Here is an 18,639-nt window from a genome sequence, read left to right as displayed (position 1 = left end):
ATGACCTGTTTTTGGTTTAAATTCGTGAAAGACTGCGATTTTTACGATCTTCAATTGCTTGTAGCTCGTGAAAACGTCAACCAATTTCAATGAAATTTTCAGTATGCATGTAAGTTATCTGGATCTACGAAATGCACTTTTTAAATTTTCGCTTCACTTTCAAATAAAAAAGTTAAAGAACAAGTGTTTCGTATTTTCGTATTTCTCATACCATGCAAAATTAACAAGAAGTATTTTTGTCATTGCACAGTAAAGTCATTTAGCGGAGTTTTAAAAATGTTATTGCATTTTAAAAGGTGAACGAATACTTTTTACCAGGGGTTGTACAAGAAGTAATTACAATCCTTCGGTCGACGGTTTTGATAAAACTTTTACCGATGAATGTAAAGCGAAACTATATAAGCCGACTCATATTTTGGCGTCATCGTCAATATTCACTATTTATGAAAATATTTTACATTTGACCTTTACGATTTTCATAAATACTGGGTTAATAGGCACGTATTCCACTTGTATGATAGCGGAAATGATAATGACCAATGGTGTTGAAAACTCGGAAGATACACATACTGTTCTTTTATTTTTAATTTTGTAATATTTGTTAAATATTTTTCTTTTTTTACGTATGTTTCTTTTTCTAAATATTTATACTCAATTTACTATCATTTTATTGAAATGTATAATGTGACGTGTAATTCGCGCGAAAAAAAACAAATGAACCAAATATTAATCTTTCGAGATTTGAATCAACAGAGATATCAGGATCTATAATTAGACCTGATGCAATACGTTTCTATGACAGTATTTGCAGAAACCATAAAGAATGAGTTGCCACGAAAATAGCTATAGATCCATCAAAAGAAGTTTGATCAAAATCAATGATTTAGCGACTGTGGCCTCTGTTAGTTATGGAAAAATAATAGTATAATCGTGTCATCAAGATGTCATCCCATTAATTATAAAATAATATTTAATCGTCAACGTATCAATCACTCTTTTCGATGGCATTCTTCCAACATCAATCGACTCTCTGATTTCTCTTGCAAATAATTTTTAAAGCTTTTAGAGCTCGATAGCATGGAGGACTATTTTTATGGACTAACAGATGTAATTCTCATAGTTCCAGTCAACGTTACATCTTCGTTAAAATCTCGTTACATATTTTTGCAGTATTTACCGTTTCGAATGCTCGAACTGTGGCTTGTACACAATCCACGAAGAAACCTTCAGGCATATGCCAGTATTGCAACGACTGAACCTGTCCAAGAACCGTCTAGCGACCCTGCCAGATGGACTTCTGCGGGATCTCGTCTCTTTGAAAACTCTCGATATTTCCGACAACATAATCAGCGTGCTGCAGAACAACATGTTCAACGGTGCCAGCGGCCTGGCGAAGATTAGTCTCGCTGGCAATCCTTTGGAGAAATTGCAAGTGACACCATTCTTGGCGACTCCCAATCTTTCCAAGCTGGACGCGAGCAGATGCGCCTTGGAGAGAGTTTGGAGCGAGGCTAGAGTTCCTCTGGAGAGCTTGAGGCAAGTGATAAGTTATTTGCGGTTCTTTATGCAGAATAAAAATCTTCCGACACGGTTGTAAGAAACCGAAATTTTTTAAATGAAAATGAATTGCTCGTTTAAATCATTTTAGTAAATCGAGGATAGTGTTAGGGCCGAGTGGCCAGGATTTATGGCAGGGGCCATGTGCTTGGGTACCCGGACGGTATGGGTCTGTCCCGGGCCGTTCCCGGGCACATGTGGCACCGTCATAACGTCTCCTGGTCCTTGATTACGGTCCAGTCAATGACGGTTGGGTCTGGCATTGTTCGGGCACGTAGGCCCATCAGCGCGGGATGTCTCGCAGGAGTTATTTTGTCACTCTCCCTCCTAACTCCCGGCCCACCGTTTTGGGGCAGTCTCACTGGATTTGGGATTGCAGTGATTGGACCGTAATTCCTTGCCGCCCACCCTAGGTTAAGAGAAGTAGGGAGGACCGAGGTGATATGAGACATGACTCCGGTCCTCTAGAGCACAGAACATTCTTAGAGTACAGACAGACCAGAACATTCTTAGAGTACAGACAAACAGAACATTCTCAGAAGACAGACAGAACATTCTTAGAGTACAGACAGACAGAACATTCTTAGAAGACAGACAGACATACAGAAAGTACAGACAACTTCAGATAGACAGAAAGCACAGAAGACAGACAGACATACAGAAAGTACAGACAAGACAGACTTTCAAACAGAACAGAACAGAACACATAGAGAGATACGCGTAACGGTTAGGTTGCGCGTTACAAATAGAGTCCCACTACAGTGGGTGGTCCTTCGAGGTAGTCGGCACCAAGTGCAATATTCAGAGGATCTCCGTCATCCATCTGATGAGTCCTCAACAGATAGTGTAACGCTATTATTAAATTCTTCAAATGCTCTCGGAATTTTATTTCTCGACTACTCTTAGTTTTGTTACTCGTAAATGCATAAAATCCACAGACCAGTAATAATCATCCTTTACGTTTTTTACAGAATTTTTGTCATTCGTGCCTAGTTACGAGCTAACAGCAACGTTTTAACGCTCTGAATGTTCAAAAATTGTGTTCTATCGTATTTATGTGTCGTATAGTCAACTGATACGAGCTCTGCACCGAAAGGATTAAATTTAAAGCAACAATGCTTGTAAATTTTGATCTCCTGAACAGCGATAAAAGCGATACTCGTAATTTACAAAATTCAACACCGTTCTGCGATTTCTTTTAGTTTATTAATTCGCTATGATCATCTGGGGCGCAAGAACTTGCTGTTCACTGCACAAAACGATCGAAAAATTAATTTAATTTCGGTGTTCTAATTTGTGTTAATTAACTGGTTGTAAGTTTACGTTCGATTTCACTTTCAGATCCTTGTCAGTCCGCGAGAATCTCTTGCGACGAATCACCGTTGAGGAATTGAATGCGACACCGAAAATTGTTGGCATCAATTTAGCGCATAATCCACTGGATTGTGATAACGAGTTCACCGAGGCTATTCAATGGCTCACGGATCGTGGAATCTCGACGATGGAACCATTCAGGTATACAACTTCGAAAATAATCGAAGCATATGTGTCTTGAGCCGAGTGGAAGGTTAATTAAAATGCATTGTTGTTTATAATTTTTTAGTTTTTATTCGAGTGAAACGAGCTTCCGACTGAATTTAATATAAAGATACTAATTATATATATATATATATATATATATATATATATATATATATATATAGAGAGAGAGAGAGAGAGAGAGAGAGAATACTATCGAATAAGAAATAATCTTTCCCTGCTAAAAGAATTTATGTGATGGAATTGAAGAACATGAATGAACCTCCATTTATGTTTATTTAATATTTGTCAATCCTAATTGAACTGTTTGAGATAATTATATTGTATCTTAAGAAACAGGTGGTTTAATGTCGTCTAATTGGAATCGATTTTACAATCATTATCAAACACGAATTATCGTACATGTTAATTTATAGGAAATGGAATCGAAACGGTCCTCAATTTTATTAGAGTTTTTATAGTTTCATAATTATTTATAAAGTGAATAAAATCTTAATGAATTTCTTTTCTTAACTCTTCCGCGTTGCAAATTTGAAAGATCGAAATATGCTATAAATGCAAAAGATCCGCAATTCAATTATTACTGAACTAATGAAGTCCAACGAAAAATTTTAATTAAGATAATTATGTAAAATAAAATTATTTTACAGATATCTTAATGATTACGCTAACGGGGATAATAATCAAGATAACGAAGGTATCAGTCACTGGACTGATCTGGCGAATATAGTCTGCGATGGCGTGAGCGATGATGGACCACCGAACAGAAACATCCCGCACTTAAAGAACAAAGTGAAAAATATGCTTGACGAGCTTGACACATCGAAAGATTCTGACTCTATTTTGCGCAAACAAAACGATGAGGTGAGTTATCACGGAAATCAAAAAAAGTCATATTTATTGTTAAGAACTATAGTTCTATAATGTCCATTTATAATATTTTCAATCGTTAAAAATTGTTAAAATTGTTAAAATCGTTACACTGAATTGACTAACTGAAAAATGATACTGTTTTAGAGCTAAAATCTTAACTAACATTCGCAAAACTAAGAACATCATATTTAAACAAAGAAATTGGATCAACTTTTCTGCTTTATCAGTAAAAGAATAAAAAATATAGAAATTCGCCGATAATTAACGTACTTAAAGATTTAATAAAAGCCTAATTACGGTAAGTTCTCCCTAATTGACCCTCACCTTGGAAACAAAAATGGACAATTTGGGAAGAGGAGATACTATTATATTATTCGTGTCTTGCGATGGCTCGTTTTTGTAGTTGTTAACAATCGATAACTATAAAAACAAGCAGCAAGGCTCGAATAATCGTATCTCCTCTTCCAAAATTGTCCGCTTTTGTATACAAGCTGAGGGTCAATTAAGGAGAATTACTGTATATCCTTATACCACTTCTTAGAAAAAAAATATTACAGCTTGTAATCGTAATACCACAGATATCACACTAAAAAGAACAATTGAAGGAGAGGTTCCATTTCGTTCCCAAAAATTGTAAAAGCGCTTGGTGTTTCATATATTTACAACATAATTAAATCAGTTTAATTGTATTTGTATACCATTCTTTAAGTAAATTAGTAAAAGTCTGTGATATTGAAAAAATTATACTGAAAAGAATACTAAATACAATTTCAGGTCTCGTTCTTAAGATAACTTAAAAAGCTACGTGATATATTTAATGTAATTAAATCTGTCCGATATTATTTCCGCCATTTCTCTAGCAAAACAATGAGCGTTTGTATTCATCCGACTAGACCGTCGTACTGCAACAAGTAATTAAAGCAACCTTTCTGCTCCATTAAAAAAAAAAAACAACAAAGAATGCATAAAGGTCTCGATAAAATTACTAAAAGTCTACGTACTAATTAGAAACGATGTTGTTTTCGTAGCAGGAGCTGCTGAAACTGTTGGACGATCGAGATATGCGATCCGACGAGGAGGTGGAGAAGGCGTGGACCACTCAGGACCAGGAATACGAAGACTTTGTAAGAGAAGGAAGTACGGAGCACCATCCTTGGTACACAAGCGCCGTTTGGCCCGTGGTGACGCTCGTGATCATGACGGTGATGTTCGTCTCCATCGCGATACACGTTGTTTTTTACGCGCCGAAACGACGCGGCGGAAGCCCCGTGATCAGGCCGCCGATGATGCTGCGTTCGGGGTTGATCGACAACAAGAACTGCGGACTGGTCTACAAGCCTCTGCAAGAGGAAATCGCCACGCCGCATATGCCGAAGCGTGGCAGCTTTTATTCAAGCAGCACATTTCACTACGACAAGATCGTGCCCGAGAGCGTCTAATTAGCCGACACGACCGCACGCAATAGTTACCGGTCTGTTGACGCGGCTCGAGTTGATTTATAACGCGAATAGTTCGAGTAGTCGATGAACGAAGTATAGTTTGTACAAATCCAATTGGCCGAGTACATTGCCGTTCAAACGTTTGGGGTCGCAGATTACTTGGCCGTGCTGATCAGTCGGCGGTGTAAGTACTTATCGATTCGCATTTGAATTTTTCGTTATCCGTATTAGAGTGTAGGATTATAGGAACGGTGTGTTTGTTCGAGGGGATCCAGCGACTCCAAACCTTTGAGCGACGCGATCTTGATGCACACGCAATGCACGAAGATATTATACGCGACTTTATTTCATTTTAAGAAGCTTTTTGACTTTTTAGACCGGCGCGGTTACTTTTGTTTTCTTTCTTAATGAAACGGAAAATTGAAAAATATTTGCCACCACCACCACCACCGATACTTGCAGGGGTAAAACGGAAGGTTTATAAATGTATTTACTTATACACGTGGGCAACGCGAACGTGTCGGCGAACCGACATGTAAGACTCGATCGAGTTAGCGTGGCTCCAAAGGTTGTAGACGACGAATCAAGATATTTCGCGTGGAATATTTCACGATCCAGCATCGTGGTATCGATATATCGTGCCGATATCGGAATCGTCGATTTTTAATGGGGAAAATCGGAATGGAGTCAGATTAATTTAATTATAATTGTATATTTAATAGTAATGCATAATTACGTATCTACTACGTTTACTATTAATCATTGAGGGAATGCAGCTTTGGGCGCTAGGTTAATTAGCATTTCGAAAGAATAGGAAACGAGTGGAAACAAGAGCAAGCTTCGATGGAGAAAAACGATCGGTCGGTAGTAATATATATATATATATATATATATATCAAACATAATACGTAAGGCTAGCGACTTTCAATTGCAGTGACCACAACGTCTCGTTCAAGTCATGAACACACATAAGTATTTACACGACTAAACACCGCATATAATACTAAGAAAACTAACGTGGCCTAGTATAAGTAGTACATCTTCGTGTACTATGTATTATACTACATGCTGTAAATAATGTATAACGTTTTAATAAAGTTTTCATTACGGTATATGATTCAGTGTTTGTCTTAACTCGATAATTAATTACAAAATGTCTGCCTTCCGTTGTTCTTCAAACAGATTCGCTTTTTTGAAGTCGTGATCAGCTCGCAGATCTTATGCACTTTGTACACATACAAATACGTAAATTATATATACTGAAATTATAGATAAATAACTTATATCATGTGTACATCAATTCTATTACACATTATTTTTATATATATATTGTGGATTATGTTATATATTAAATAATATATAATATATAATATATTATAATATATAATAATTATAATATATAATATATTTTATATTATTTAATATATAACATATAATCCACAATTCAAGCAACAGAAGTTTATTTCCGTAAACTAATTTATAACAATTGATACTATCCTCGAAATCTGCAATCTGTTTACGTTGTAAAAGCACAGTTTCTCCTTTGTGCTAATACACATTTTTGAATCGACGCAAAGAATTTATCTTATTTATCTTTTCCATGTATTTACCGCGTTGATCATTGATCAATATTTCTGTCCCAAATGGGAGGTTTGCACAACTAGAAAATACAAAAGATCTTAATAGAATTATCTGCGCGCGATTGAAGCGTGGCACAATGATTGATGACACATATTCTCAACTCGATTGTTACCGGCCCGCTTGCAGGCTGTTGACGCTTCGAACTACATTCCTACTAGCGCAGAACAACGCTGCAATAACAATCGAAACAGTAGCTTGCAGCAGTTCCATGCTTCTTTCGTCTTTCTCGTATCTTATCGTCGCAAATTAGCGCGCGCGCAATTAACAGTGCCAATATCAGACCAAACGATGGCGATTAGATTATGCAGAATCTGATACGTGCATTGTATAATCGTGAAATTCGTAGAATTTCATAAATAAAACGAACTTTAGAATGCGTTTCATTATACATACATATTTCACGTAATACATAATAATAATAATAATGTATCACGTTTTCTACAGTCTCTCTGTGCGAAGTATAAACAATGGATTATCTTAATTACAGTTGTTTACAGAACGACCCTAATTGCCCACAGTATCGTAACAATTAATATATGCCTTAAACAATGTTGACGTAACAAATTTTAAAAATATATACAATTTATAGATTATACATAATGCTATTAGATTAGAGTTGTATAACAATTGGATCGCGGATTTTTGTGCAAAATGAGTCAGCTAAAAATGTCTTTCCTCTTTTAATAATTGTAACCAGTTGAAAATAATGTAAGAATATTCTTCGTTTATGCTAATGCCTTTATAGTCTTGTATTTCACTTGTTCAGTTTTCTCATAAACGCATAAAATTCGCTGTCTGATGACAATTCGTAGCAATCAGTTTTGTAGGAAATGGTACCAACAGGTCTCGCGGATCGTAAGAGCTTTCTGAACTCCCCCCACCCTTTTAACCGCAGGAGAAAAGGAGTAGGAGTCACCGAGAGCAACGCGACGCGACACGTCCCACTTCAACTCTTTCCCTCCTTCCTTTGCGTTGGGCAGTGGTTAAACAAGAGGGAACCATGTTCTGGAAGTTCTTACGGCCCGCGAGCCCTGGGTAAATACCAGTGGGGCACTTAATGTTATACTTAATTAATTAACTTTGATATCACATTTATTTTAAATATCGTATTTAATTTCTTTACTTTAACATTATACTCATCTTAAGCACGATATTTCACTGCTGCGTACTGGAACAAAGTACAGTGTGAAATATTCAATAAATTTAAAACTCGTAAATACGCAGTCTAATAATTTTATATTATTGCGATGCAGTCGCAGACAAAGTTCTGTGCTTTGGCTTAGTTTCGTTGCGAAACTCTCTGTGTCCATATTATTATACAACTCGATACGCTTGATACGGCACTGTTTGCGCCACACATGCGGGATATCGCATCTCATCAACATGCGTGTATAACAAGACTTAAAAGAGTGTACGACTAGTCAGTGTAGAAGGGAGCACCAGATATCAACGACGTGTTATCACGTACATTCTGGCCGCCGATTTTTCTCCAAAATTGACCGACCTGTTTGATTCCTTGCATTTCCTAGTATCAAACAATGTATCCCCGAAGACGCGTGGTGGAACTGTTGCAGGTCATCTCCTCCCAATCGTAAGTAAATATTGGTTATTTAATAACATATTTGCAAAGCCGTGACGTTCGCGCAAGTCAAAGATACTCGCCAAAATGAGCACTTCCGCGAATCTATGTCGCCGATACTGCAATTAAGTTGACACCCCGTGTCTCCAGTGTTTGGATAAATATCGAATCGATCGAGGACACAGATCTAAAACCAGTTCGAAGAATTTTAAGTGGTTTCGAAAGAAATGTTTTTGTTTCGCAGCCATATATTGACAACGCGTCAAGAAAACTTCGTAGACTTCGTTCTATTTACTATATAACAGTGTCCATGTATACTAACTAAAGAAGTTAAATATGTAATCTATGTAATATTTTATTTAGAATGTGATATTTTTCTTTTCCGATTGGCTCCTTTTTATAATATCTAGTCATTATCACAGGATGTAAGTTGTTTTTTCTTATCCAAAATATTTTTCCCTGTATCTAGAAATTGTTTCACATATTTACGTATTTAACGATCAAAATCAAATTGCACTTTCTTTACATAAATATTTATAACCGATATAACAGTAATAACAGTACAATCATTTCTGGACAAATAAATGGTTCAATTGTTATTAACCCTTGCATGACGGTCCATAGTGACCGGTGGCCTGGTCTCGCATGACACTTTCATTGATTTATTTATTTTTTTGATTATTGTTAATATTGCCATTATGAGAAATGGAAGGGAATGGAGAACAATTTATTCGTTCTATTTATAATAAGTAATTTATATCACGCATATCCTCGCATGTAATACATAAAGGTCACAGGAGACCCGGCCATCGTCATGCGAGAGTTAAATATGACACAGATTACGTGTTTCAATAAAGAAAACTTGAAACGAGTATCGAGAATGGTAATCGTACATGTATATGAACATTTTTAAACTTTTTAATACATTCGGGGTATTTCAAAGTAATACAAATATCTTTTAATTATTCTTTTACTTCAAGCTTTTCAGTTTTTTTATAAAAACATACTATGTATCTTGTTTTTACAGCTTTGTAATATTAATAAATTCCCTTCTGTAATGTTGGTTAATCACTGATAATGCAGTGCAATGCTTGCCGTTGGCTATGCTTTATCATGTTTTATTCAAAAAAAAAATTTTTTCACAGATGTAGGTGTCCAGCTCATGCACAGGTAGAGGGCATGACCCGGCACGATCTAGCAAAAGCTCGCAGCACGGCTGCACATTCTGCACCACAGAAGGAATATGCATTTGAGGTATGCGTTAATGAAATTCGCAAAACATATATTGTAAATGTGAAATAACGATCTCTTCTAACGAGACCGTTATTATCCATTCGTATCGCCGACCCATGCGATTACAAAATGCAAACATAATCAATAAACTCAGATAAAGATGTTTTCAAATTCTTTAGCTCTCTCGCAATCTAACTTGCGTATCTGTCCACAAGTAATTAGTGAATATTAGGTTTTTGGAACACGTCACTGATAAGTAGACTGCGGACTTACGATCGAAACGAGAATTTTTAAACAAACGAGAATTTTTAAACACAATTTAAAATAGTAGAAACAAATTTTAAGTATTTGAGCCTTATACATTAATTGTTAAGGTTGTACATTATTTTCAACTCATCGAAAATATTTGTACGCGAAAGATTTTTTGGGTTCTGTTCGTTGCAAATGACAAAGATAATTTCAACTTTGTAATTCATCAATTTAATAATCAGGAATGTTATGTGATTATAATTTTGGCGTTAAATTCTTTCAATATTATTCTTTTCTCAAATTGTTGACTTTCGCTTCTTTTAGTTTCCTTTTGCTTTAATTTCCAATCGTTATTGAAATTTTACCATTGAAGAAAAAATAACATTTATAGATGTAATTTCTAATATTTTTACTTGCAACAACTGTTCGTTGAATAATATAAAAGTCTAGATAATTATTTGCAAAATTGTCTAGAATTTTATATTTTTTAATGAACGGTTGTTGCAAATAAAGATATTATTATAAACTACATCTATATATATTTGGACTTCTATATTGACTTTCACTTATTTTAGCTTTCTTTCGCTATAATTTCCAATCGTCACAATTTGTTTAAATTTAGCTATGCAATTATAATTAAATATTAAATCTCAAGAAATATAGTATAATAATATAATTATATTAATATATTATCATATTATATTATATAATATATAATCTATAATATTATAATATATTAATATATTATATAATATAATATATAATCTATAATAATCTATAATTATAATTATATATAATAATTATATATATATATATATATATATATATATATATATATATATTATATTATATTATTATAATATAGTATATTATCATATCATCATTATATTAATATAATTAGAGTTAATATTATTTCGAAAGGGCAGCAGCAATTATAAAATACATATTAAAGGTAATTACAGATGGCATGCTCGACGATACGATATGGCGTCGGCGTCACCAGAGAGTTGGGTATGGACATGCAGAACATGGGCACGAAAAAGGCATGCTTGATGACGGATCCCAACCTGGTGAACTTGTTGCCCGTTAAAACTGCCATGGACAGTCTCGCGAAAGCTGGGATCCAATTTGAGGTTTTCGACAGGGTACGCGTTGAGCCCACAGAGCAGAGTCTCCAAGACGCCATCGATTATGCGAAGCTTGGGAATTTTGATGCTTTTATAGCGGTAAGATGCTCTCGATTCTCGATAATAACTCGATGTACCGAAGTATGCTCTGACAGTTTGAAGAGAACAATTTTAAAGCGCACGGTTGTTATACGAATTTCATGTGAAATTAATTTTCGAGTAGGTCGGCGGTGGCTCGGTGATGGACACCTGCAAGGCGGCAAATCTTTACAGCTGCGATCCACAGGCCGAGTTTCTGGATTACGTGAACGCGCCTATCGGCAAAGCAAAACCGGTCGTGGTGCCATTGAAACCATTGGTCGCTGTACCGACGACTTCCGGTACTGGATCGGAAACCACAGGTGTCTCCATCTTTGATTATCGACCTTTGAAAGCCAAAACCGGTATCGCCAATAGGTAAAACGTTGTTTGACAAATTACAAACTGAATTACTGCTTACGATGAATGAGCGATCGTAACAATTAACTTGCAATTTGTTGAAAGTATACGCTTACGATGGATAATTAAATTATCGGAGCCACGATAAACTGAATTCTATAGCTCATGTTACAGATAAGTTGAAAAGTATGTAATAACAATAAGATTTCAGTGTAGCTAGTCTATATACGCTTACGATGGATAATTAAATTATCAGTGTTACGATAAACTGAATTCTATAGCTCATGTTACAGATAAGTTGAAAAGTATGTAATGACAATAAGATTTCAGTGTAGCTATTTATTTATTTAAAAATTGATTACTGTGTTCTAATACGATCAACCTATATAAAATATCAGTAACTTTAACTTATAAAAAATATCTTTCTGTTATTATACCTGAAGGAAATATCTAGGTGGACTATCTTGTATATTTGTGCACGTGTCTGTACACGTTTTCAGTAGTATGCAATAACAATTCTTTAAAGACAATGGAATTTATGATTAGCACATGTTATAAACATAATAATACCAATATTAAAACGATTTTTATTGAAAATTTTAGACCACAATTTTAGATCACAAAATATTTTGAAAATAAGATTGGACTAGAATTGCTATATAATTAATTAAAGAAGTCGTGCGTTGTTCAATTGTCATTATAGTATGAACTGCTGTAATACAAATTACTGCAAAAAATGTCATTGAAAACAAATAGTTGTATTTATAAATAGCGTCGTAAACAAATTTCATACAAAATAAAAACGCTATACGTCGATTGCAAGGAACAAAAACTGCACGGAAAGCTTTTTGTCTTTATAATTTGAATACGTTGCAAATAACATGAAAGAATTCTGAACTTTGTTTGAGTATCTTTTACTGTTTGAGTAACAAGTAAATAAATTAATGAATATTATAACATTGAAATAAAAATTCAATTAAGACGGAGCTTTTAATTCAGTGCACGCCGTTCGTTGAATTAATACAGATATTGTCACGCTAAGCCGAAAGGAATTTTTTGTAGATCAGGGTACAATAAATTCTCTCCAATTGTCCCTCAGTTTGTAAACAAAAATGGACAATTTAGGAAGAGGAGATACGATTATTCGAGCCTCGTGGTTCGTTTTTATAGTTCTTGACAATCGGCGGCTACGTAAACGAGCCGCGAGGCTCGAACAATCGTATCTTCTCTTCTCAAATTGTCCATTTTTGCATACAAACTGAGGGACAATTGGAGAGAATTTACTATATTTCGAGTTTAGAAAGGCAGAAAAATCATTTGAAAGGAAATCAGATGGAAGAAGAATAAGAATTCCGTTGAAGAACGGGACGAATCTAATACACGAGAAAATTATCTGTTTCCACTTGTCTGTACAAAACGTTTTGCAAAGCATGTTGAGCGTACAAATTTCTTAACGTACATTTTTCTTTTCGAGTGCAGAGCTTTGAAACCCACTCTAGGCTTAATTGATCCGGAGCACACCTTGACAATGCCAGAAAGGGTCTGCGCGTATTCCGGTTTCGATGTTCTCTGTCACGCCCTTGAATCTTTCACTGCGATACCGTACTCGGAGAGGACACCCTGTCCTACAAATCCAATTCTCAGGCCAGCTTATCAGGGCAGCAATCCTGTCAGCGATGTATGGTCGAAATTTGCCCTTCAAACAATGCGCAAGTAAGCAGAATTCAACTGGAAGCAAAAATTAGAGAAACATGGGGACAAGACAATGCAAAAGAACAAAATGTTTGCTTTCGTTCATCTTAAACTTTCTTTATATCTCTCAAGTCTCTAAACGCTAGAACAATTTATAAAAGTTATCGATATATATGCTAGAAATTATTTAATAATAGTTTTATATTGAATTTGTTCAATAATTTCGTACAAAGGGATCTTCGATAAAGATAAAATAAATGGAGAATTTCGATAATAGTGAAATAAAATATCTCAAGTAAAACGTATTAATCTAGATGATAGTTGTAATAAGAAAACATCAAATACAATAATAAACAGAATAAAATGTTTGCTAACTATCTGAATAATAGAAAAATTTACGATTAATACGTACCAGAAATTATTTAATAATTATTTTACGTTGCATTTGTTTAATACACTCTTACGAAGGGCCTTTTAATTAATTAAGTAAATTATTATTGTAATAATATAAATGTTTGTTTTTTCTACTTTTTGAAAGATAATCTATTTTTACTGTCGTAGATTGTACGATCAGTAGTAGACAAATTCTCTGAATGAAAAATTTAATGCTAATATTTGATCGGTATGATATTGATTACTGTTTTTTTCTTATTCCCAGATATTTCTCAAGAGCAGTTTACAACCAGGACGATCTCGAAGCAAGAAGTAACATGCATCTTGCAAGTACTATGGCGGGTGTTGGGTTTGGTAATGCTGGTGTGCACCTGTGCCACGGGCTCTCTTACCCTATTAGCGGAAACGTGCGAAGTTTTCAACCAGAGGTAACTGCTTCAAAAGTTCTCGTACTTTCGGTAGCAATAGCGTCTTTGAATTTTCAATCGGATCTGTAAAATACCAGCTACGCTATCTTTAAGTGAACAACGCAGAAATTTATACGAGCGAAATCAAACTACTTTATTAAACATTTATATGCAAATTTTAGAAGCGAAGTCAGCGAAGATTGCAATTATTAATTTTCAGCAACGAAAATATTAAAAATCATGTTTTATTATGCAAAATATTCGTACATTATCTTAGTAGATAATTTGATATATAATTCGTTACGTGGCTGGGTTAATAACATTTAAACAAAATTGATAAATCATTGTATTGAGACGACCTTCGTTCATACACTAGATTTTTATCCAAAGTCAAGATTTTTTGAGGTAATTGCAAAAGGCAGAAATCCATTAAACATTAAGTTATTTTATAATTAATTAAAACAAGTGGAGAAAAGTTCAACAATATTCTGAAATCCCTTCAGGGTTTTACTGTTTATATCGTTTTTACTTTTAATAGAGAAATAAATTTTATAGACGTAATTTACGATGATATTCTTACTTGCAACAAACATTTATTAAATAATATAAAATTGTAGAAATTTTTTTTTATGAATATTATAACAATAAAAAAGATCCATTTTTAATGGAAAAATAAATTTTCTAGATGTGATTTGTAACGATATCTTTTCTTGCAACAAACGTTTATTGAGCAATATAAAATTTTAGTAAATTTCACAGTGAAGGTGCAATGTTACATTATGAAACTATTTCAGGGCTACACCAAAGATCATCCCATATTGCCACACGGTCTCTCGGTCGTTATATCAGCGCCTGCTGTGTTCTCCTTCACCGGAAGTGCATGCCCGGAACGGCATTTGGAGGCTGCCGAGCTGCTTGGCGCTGACGTCAACCGAGCAAAGAAGGAAGACGCTGGCAAAATATTGGCTGACACAGTGAAACAGTACATGAACGAAATGAAAATCGAAAATGGTCTGACAAAATTAGGATTTAAGAAAGACGACATTCCAACACTGGTTCAGGGCACATTGCCACAGGTGAGTTTCTGTATTCCGCGATTTTTCATTGTCTCGTTGAATTAACCCTTACGAATTAAGAACCTTTTAATTATATTTTCCAATGTAAGAAATAAGTAACGTAACACCATAAGCTTACCGTCGTCAACTAATATACATATACACAGTAGCCACGTTTACATTGATCTTAAGAGGAATTATTTGATTTTTCACTGTTGCGAATGTACAACACAACAAAATATTGCAAATATTAAATTAAAGGCTAAAATATAATACGCTTTAATCGCAAAGGGTTTATACCGACAAGTTATATTTCTCGGGACACAGAATAATTCATTTTTCATTTAAATTCTGCGACATTTTTTATTTCTTTGCGATTATGTTCTTATTTAATATATTCGTTCGAAGTACGAGACTATGAATGAAGGTCAGTTAGCACACAATTTGTTCACAATTTGAAAATTCTGAAATGAAAATAGGTTAATATCAATCAAGAATTTGTTATGTAACTATTTCTGAAGAGTATATATATATATGAGAATTAACACGAACGGATTATATCTCGCGACGTGGAAAATGAATAAAGAACCGAGTTTAGAATAGTGATTTATTGATCACTATACACGATTTATTACAATTAAATAAATTCGACATATCGCTAACAGATTACACACTTTTACATATGACGAATTCATAATTGTGGCGTTAATGGTACGTACCTTTATGAACATATTTCATTATTCGTATTTGCGCAAATTATAGGTATACACACATTCACATTATATGCTTATTCGCGACGCTTAATACATTTTCTTTTGATTGCAGCATCGTATAACAAAACTAGCGCCGAGAGAACAATCCGAAGAAGATATCGCGCGGTTGTTCGAAAATTCGTTCACGATTTATTAAGAACGCATCCTCCGGAAACCGATTAAAAGCCAGCAACAAATAAAGAGTTATTTTATACCTCTGTACCCCGTGTTGTATTTATCCTTGAACACACTCTCAAACGAACATTTACGTACACTTGTTCTCTGTTTCGTGTCGGTAAAAAATCAACATCACGAAACTACCGCTTCGAACGCGATGAAAACGCTAATAAATAAATAAATAATTTAATCAACCGCTGGCAAAGAAATTTAAAAATATTTCGTGCGATTACGAACGCGCAGCGCACGAATTAAATAGCGAAGTCACCGTCTCATCAATGATCCTTGATAAAGCAGCGTTCGCCGAAGCGTAAAGGAACCCTGATGATCGATGACTTCGATTGCACGACGACGAAATTTTCGACATTACGATAACGTTACGTTATGCCGTTGTTACGGTACATACTTCAAACACCTACGCCAAAACATCGTATATATTAATTAACAAAATTGGCTGTTTAAAATCGAGCTCTGCCGCGTTCGGAAGAGCTCACGTTAGCCACAGATCTCAATTCATATCTGAAGCAGTCAAAGATTATGTATTACGCGAATTTTTTATGCAATCGTTTTCTTTGATCTTCATAGACACTTTCCATTGCAAAACCGTTCTTCGGAGACGCCACACACACACATACGACAAACACGCACCATCGGAATAATATATAGACATCGTAGAATCGATCGAGATTACAAATCGTTGCCCTTCGTTTCGATGTCGCGATATCGGAAACGCGAAGTTACTCTTTCTGTTACTTCGAGAAATATTTCGTACGTACTTTCCATACTCTACTATATCTTTTCCTCTTGAACATTCGGGAATGCAAATATATGAATGCGACGACTTAACAAATGCCTCTTCATTGAAACGCGCGAATGTCGTTTGTGTTCGACGGATCGTTGAAGGAAAATTAATAGTCGTCTCGTCACGGTCTATTTTTATGGGAAGCGATGCTTGAATTTCGAACGAAGCGGATCTGTGTACCGAGGTCGCACATATTAATTCATTTCGATTGATGCAAGAGAAAGCTGTGTCCATACCAATATATGATACAATTACGAAGATTTCTCGAAGCAACGTTAATTTAGATGGCATTAGGTGACACACATAGTTTCGTTTCCTCCTTACCTCTTGTTCCGCGAAATTCCAATCTCATTTCCAGAACGCAACAACGTGAATAATTGCTCCTCGAAGTTTCCGTGCCCGCAAATGATTTTCTTTTAAAATAATTTCCAATCGTTCGTCCATCTTGATCGATGCTTAATCGTTTAAAACAATCCAGTCCCGGATCGGATATTTTATATTCTGAAATTCACGGTAATTTATATAATTAATGGTTTCCACATTATTATATTGCACTTGCAAATTGAGCGCAGTTTTATTTTTAGTTTTATACGTACTTGCATTTTTTCTTCACTTTTGCCTCGTGTAGTCGTCGTTCCATGTTTAAACAACGAGTTTGTTGAAGCAAATGCATCCAAATGTTATAAGAACTCTGACATTCCTTTTGAAAAGTTGATAGTACACGCGTTACAGTTATCGTTGTAGGTGTACGTTCTTTCTCGGTTCATCTAATTCTTTTGAAACAGTTGTGAAAATGAATGTAAACGAATCGAATCAAATGGGCTTGAATTGAATTGAAATAAATTGAATTGAATTGAATTTATATGGAATTGAATATGGAATGAAAACTTGAATTGAACTTATACGAGGTTAAATATGAAATGAAAACTTGAATTGAACTTGTATGATATTAAATATGAGATGAAAACTTGAATTGAAGTTAGATGATATTAAATATGAAATGAAAACTTGAATTGAACTTATATGAAATTAAATATGAAATGAAAACTTGAATTGAACTTATACGAAGTTAAATATGAAATGAAAACTTGAATTGAACTTATATGATATTAAATATGAAATGAAAACTTGAATTGAACTTATATGAAATTAAATATGAAATGAAAACTTGAATTGAACTTATATGATATTAAATATGAAATGAAAACTTGAATTGAACTTATATGATATTAAATATGAAATGAAAACTTGAATTGAACTTATATGAAATTAAATATGAAATGAGAACCCTTGAATTGAACTCGCATGAAATTAAATAGGAAATTAAAATTGAAATTGAACTTATACGAAATTAGATATTGGATTAAATCTATTTAAATTTAGCAGACATTAAATGAAATGTATGTTATTTGCGTAACATTAAAGCTTGGTTAAAAATGCCGAATTACTCACCATTTAACTTCCTCAGAGAAATGTTAATCTTTCAACGAACGTTTACCCGAGCATTTCTCTCATGTCGAACCGACTTCCTTTACTGCAAATACGAGACTGGCGATCGAATAATGGCTTTAGTCGAATTCCATCCTCTAGCCTATTGATCTCCGGTTCTCATTATCATATTCTACAATGATTGTGTGTAAGCACTTCTATTTACACAGAAAAAATACACGGAATTTACGACTCTCA

General features: G+C 34.5%; 2 protein-coding genes and 1 long non-coding RNA gene across 4 annotated transcripts in view; 2 read left to right on the top strand and 1 right to left on the bottom strand.

The window, feature by feature from the left end:
• Gp150 (leucine-rich repeat domain-containing glycoprotein 150) overlaps window positions 1-6,520 on the top strand; it is a 36,707-nt gene extending 30,187 nt beyond the window's left edge. Inside the window, exons 6-9 of the mRNA XM_033469705.2 lie at window positions 1,171-1,536; window positions 2,899-3,072; window positions 3,747-3,960; window positions 4,998-6,520. Coding sequence (XP_033325596.2) covers window positions 1,171-1,536; window positions 2,899-3,072; window positions 3,747-3,960; window positions 4,998-5,408 — 1,165 coding nt within the window. The 3' untranslated portion in view covers window positions 5,409-6,520. The remainder of the gene's footprint in view (window positions 1-1,170; window positions 1,537-2,898; window positions 3,073-3,746; window positions 3,961-4,997) is intronic.
• Window positions 6,521-8,430: 1,910 nt separating this feature from the next.
• On the top strand, window positions 8,431-16,196 carry LOC117220110 (Type III alcohol dehydrogenase). Of its 2 annotated transcripts, XM_033469792.2 has the most exons (8): window positions 8,431-8,640; window positions 9,774-9,882; window positions 11,073-11,336; window positions 11,461-11,693; window positions 13,155-13,388; window positions 14,026-14,188; window positions 14,962-15,243; window positions 16,048-16,196. In XM_033469792.2, exons 1-8 carry the CDS (start codon window positions 8,588-8,590, stop codon window positions 16,129-16,131), a joined length of 1,422 nt encoding a protein of 473 aa, XP_033325683.2. In that variant the 5' UTR covers window positions 8,431-8,587; the 3' UTR covers window positions 16,132-16,196. The 2 variants fall into 2 exon arrangements, with proteins under 2 accessions (XP_033325683.2, XP_033325684.2); XM_033469793.2 differs by lacking the exon at window positions 8,431-8,640 and having other exon boundaries at window positions 11,063-11,336.
• Window positions 15,816-18,531, bottom strand: LOC117220111 (uncharacterized). The gene is made up of 3 exons (XR_004490185.2): window positions 18,406-18,531; window positions 17,550-17,726; window positions 15,816-17,454 (listed from the first exon to the last, which is right to left on the bottom strand). It is a non-coding gene; the product is annotated as an uncharacterized LOC117220111 (long non-coding RNA).
• Between the last annotated feature and the right edge of the window lie 108 nt (window positions 18,532-18,639).

Source organism: Megalopta genalis, chromosome 10, assembly GCF_051020955.1.
Source record: "Megalopta genalis isolate 19385.01 chromosome 10, iyMegGena1_principal, whole genome shotgun sequence".
NCBI lineage: Eukaryota > Metazoa > Arthropoda > Insecta > Hymenoptera > Halictidae > Megalopta > Megalopta genalis.
Note: the sequence above shows the minus strand (reverse complement) of the source record. Positions and strands in the feature narration are given on the sequence as shown.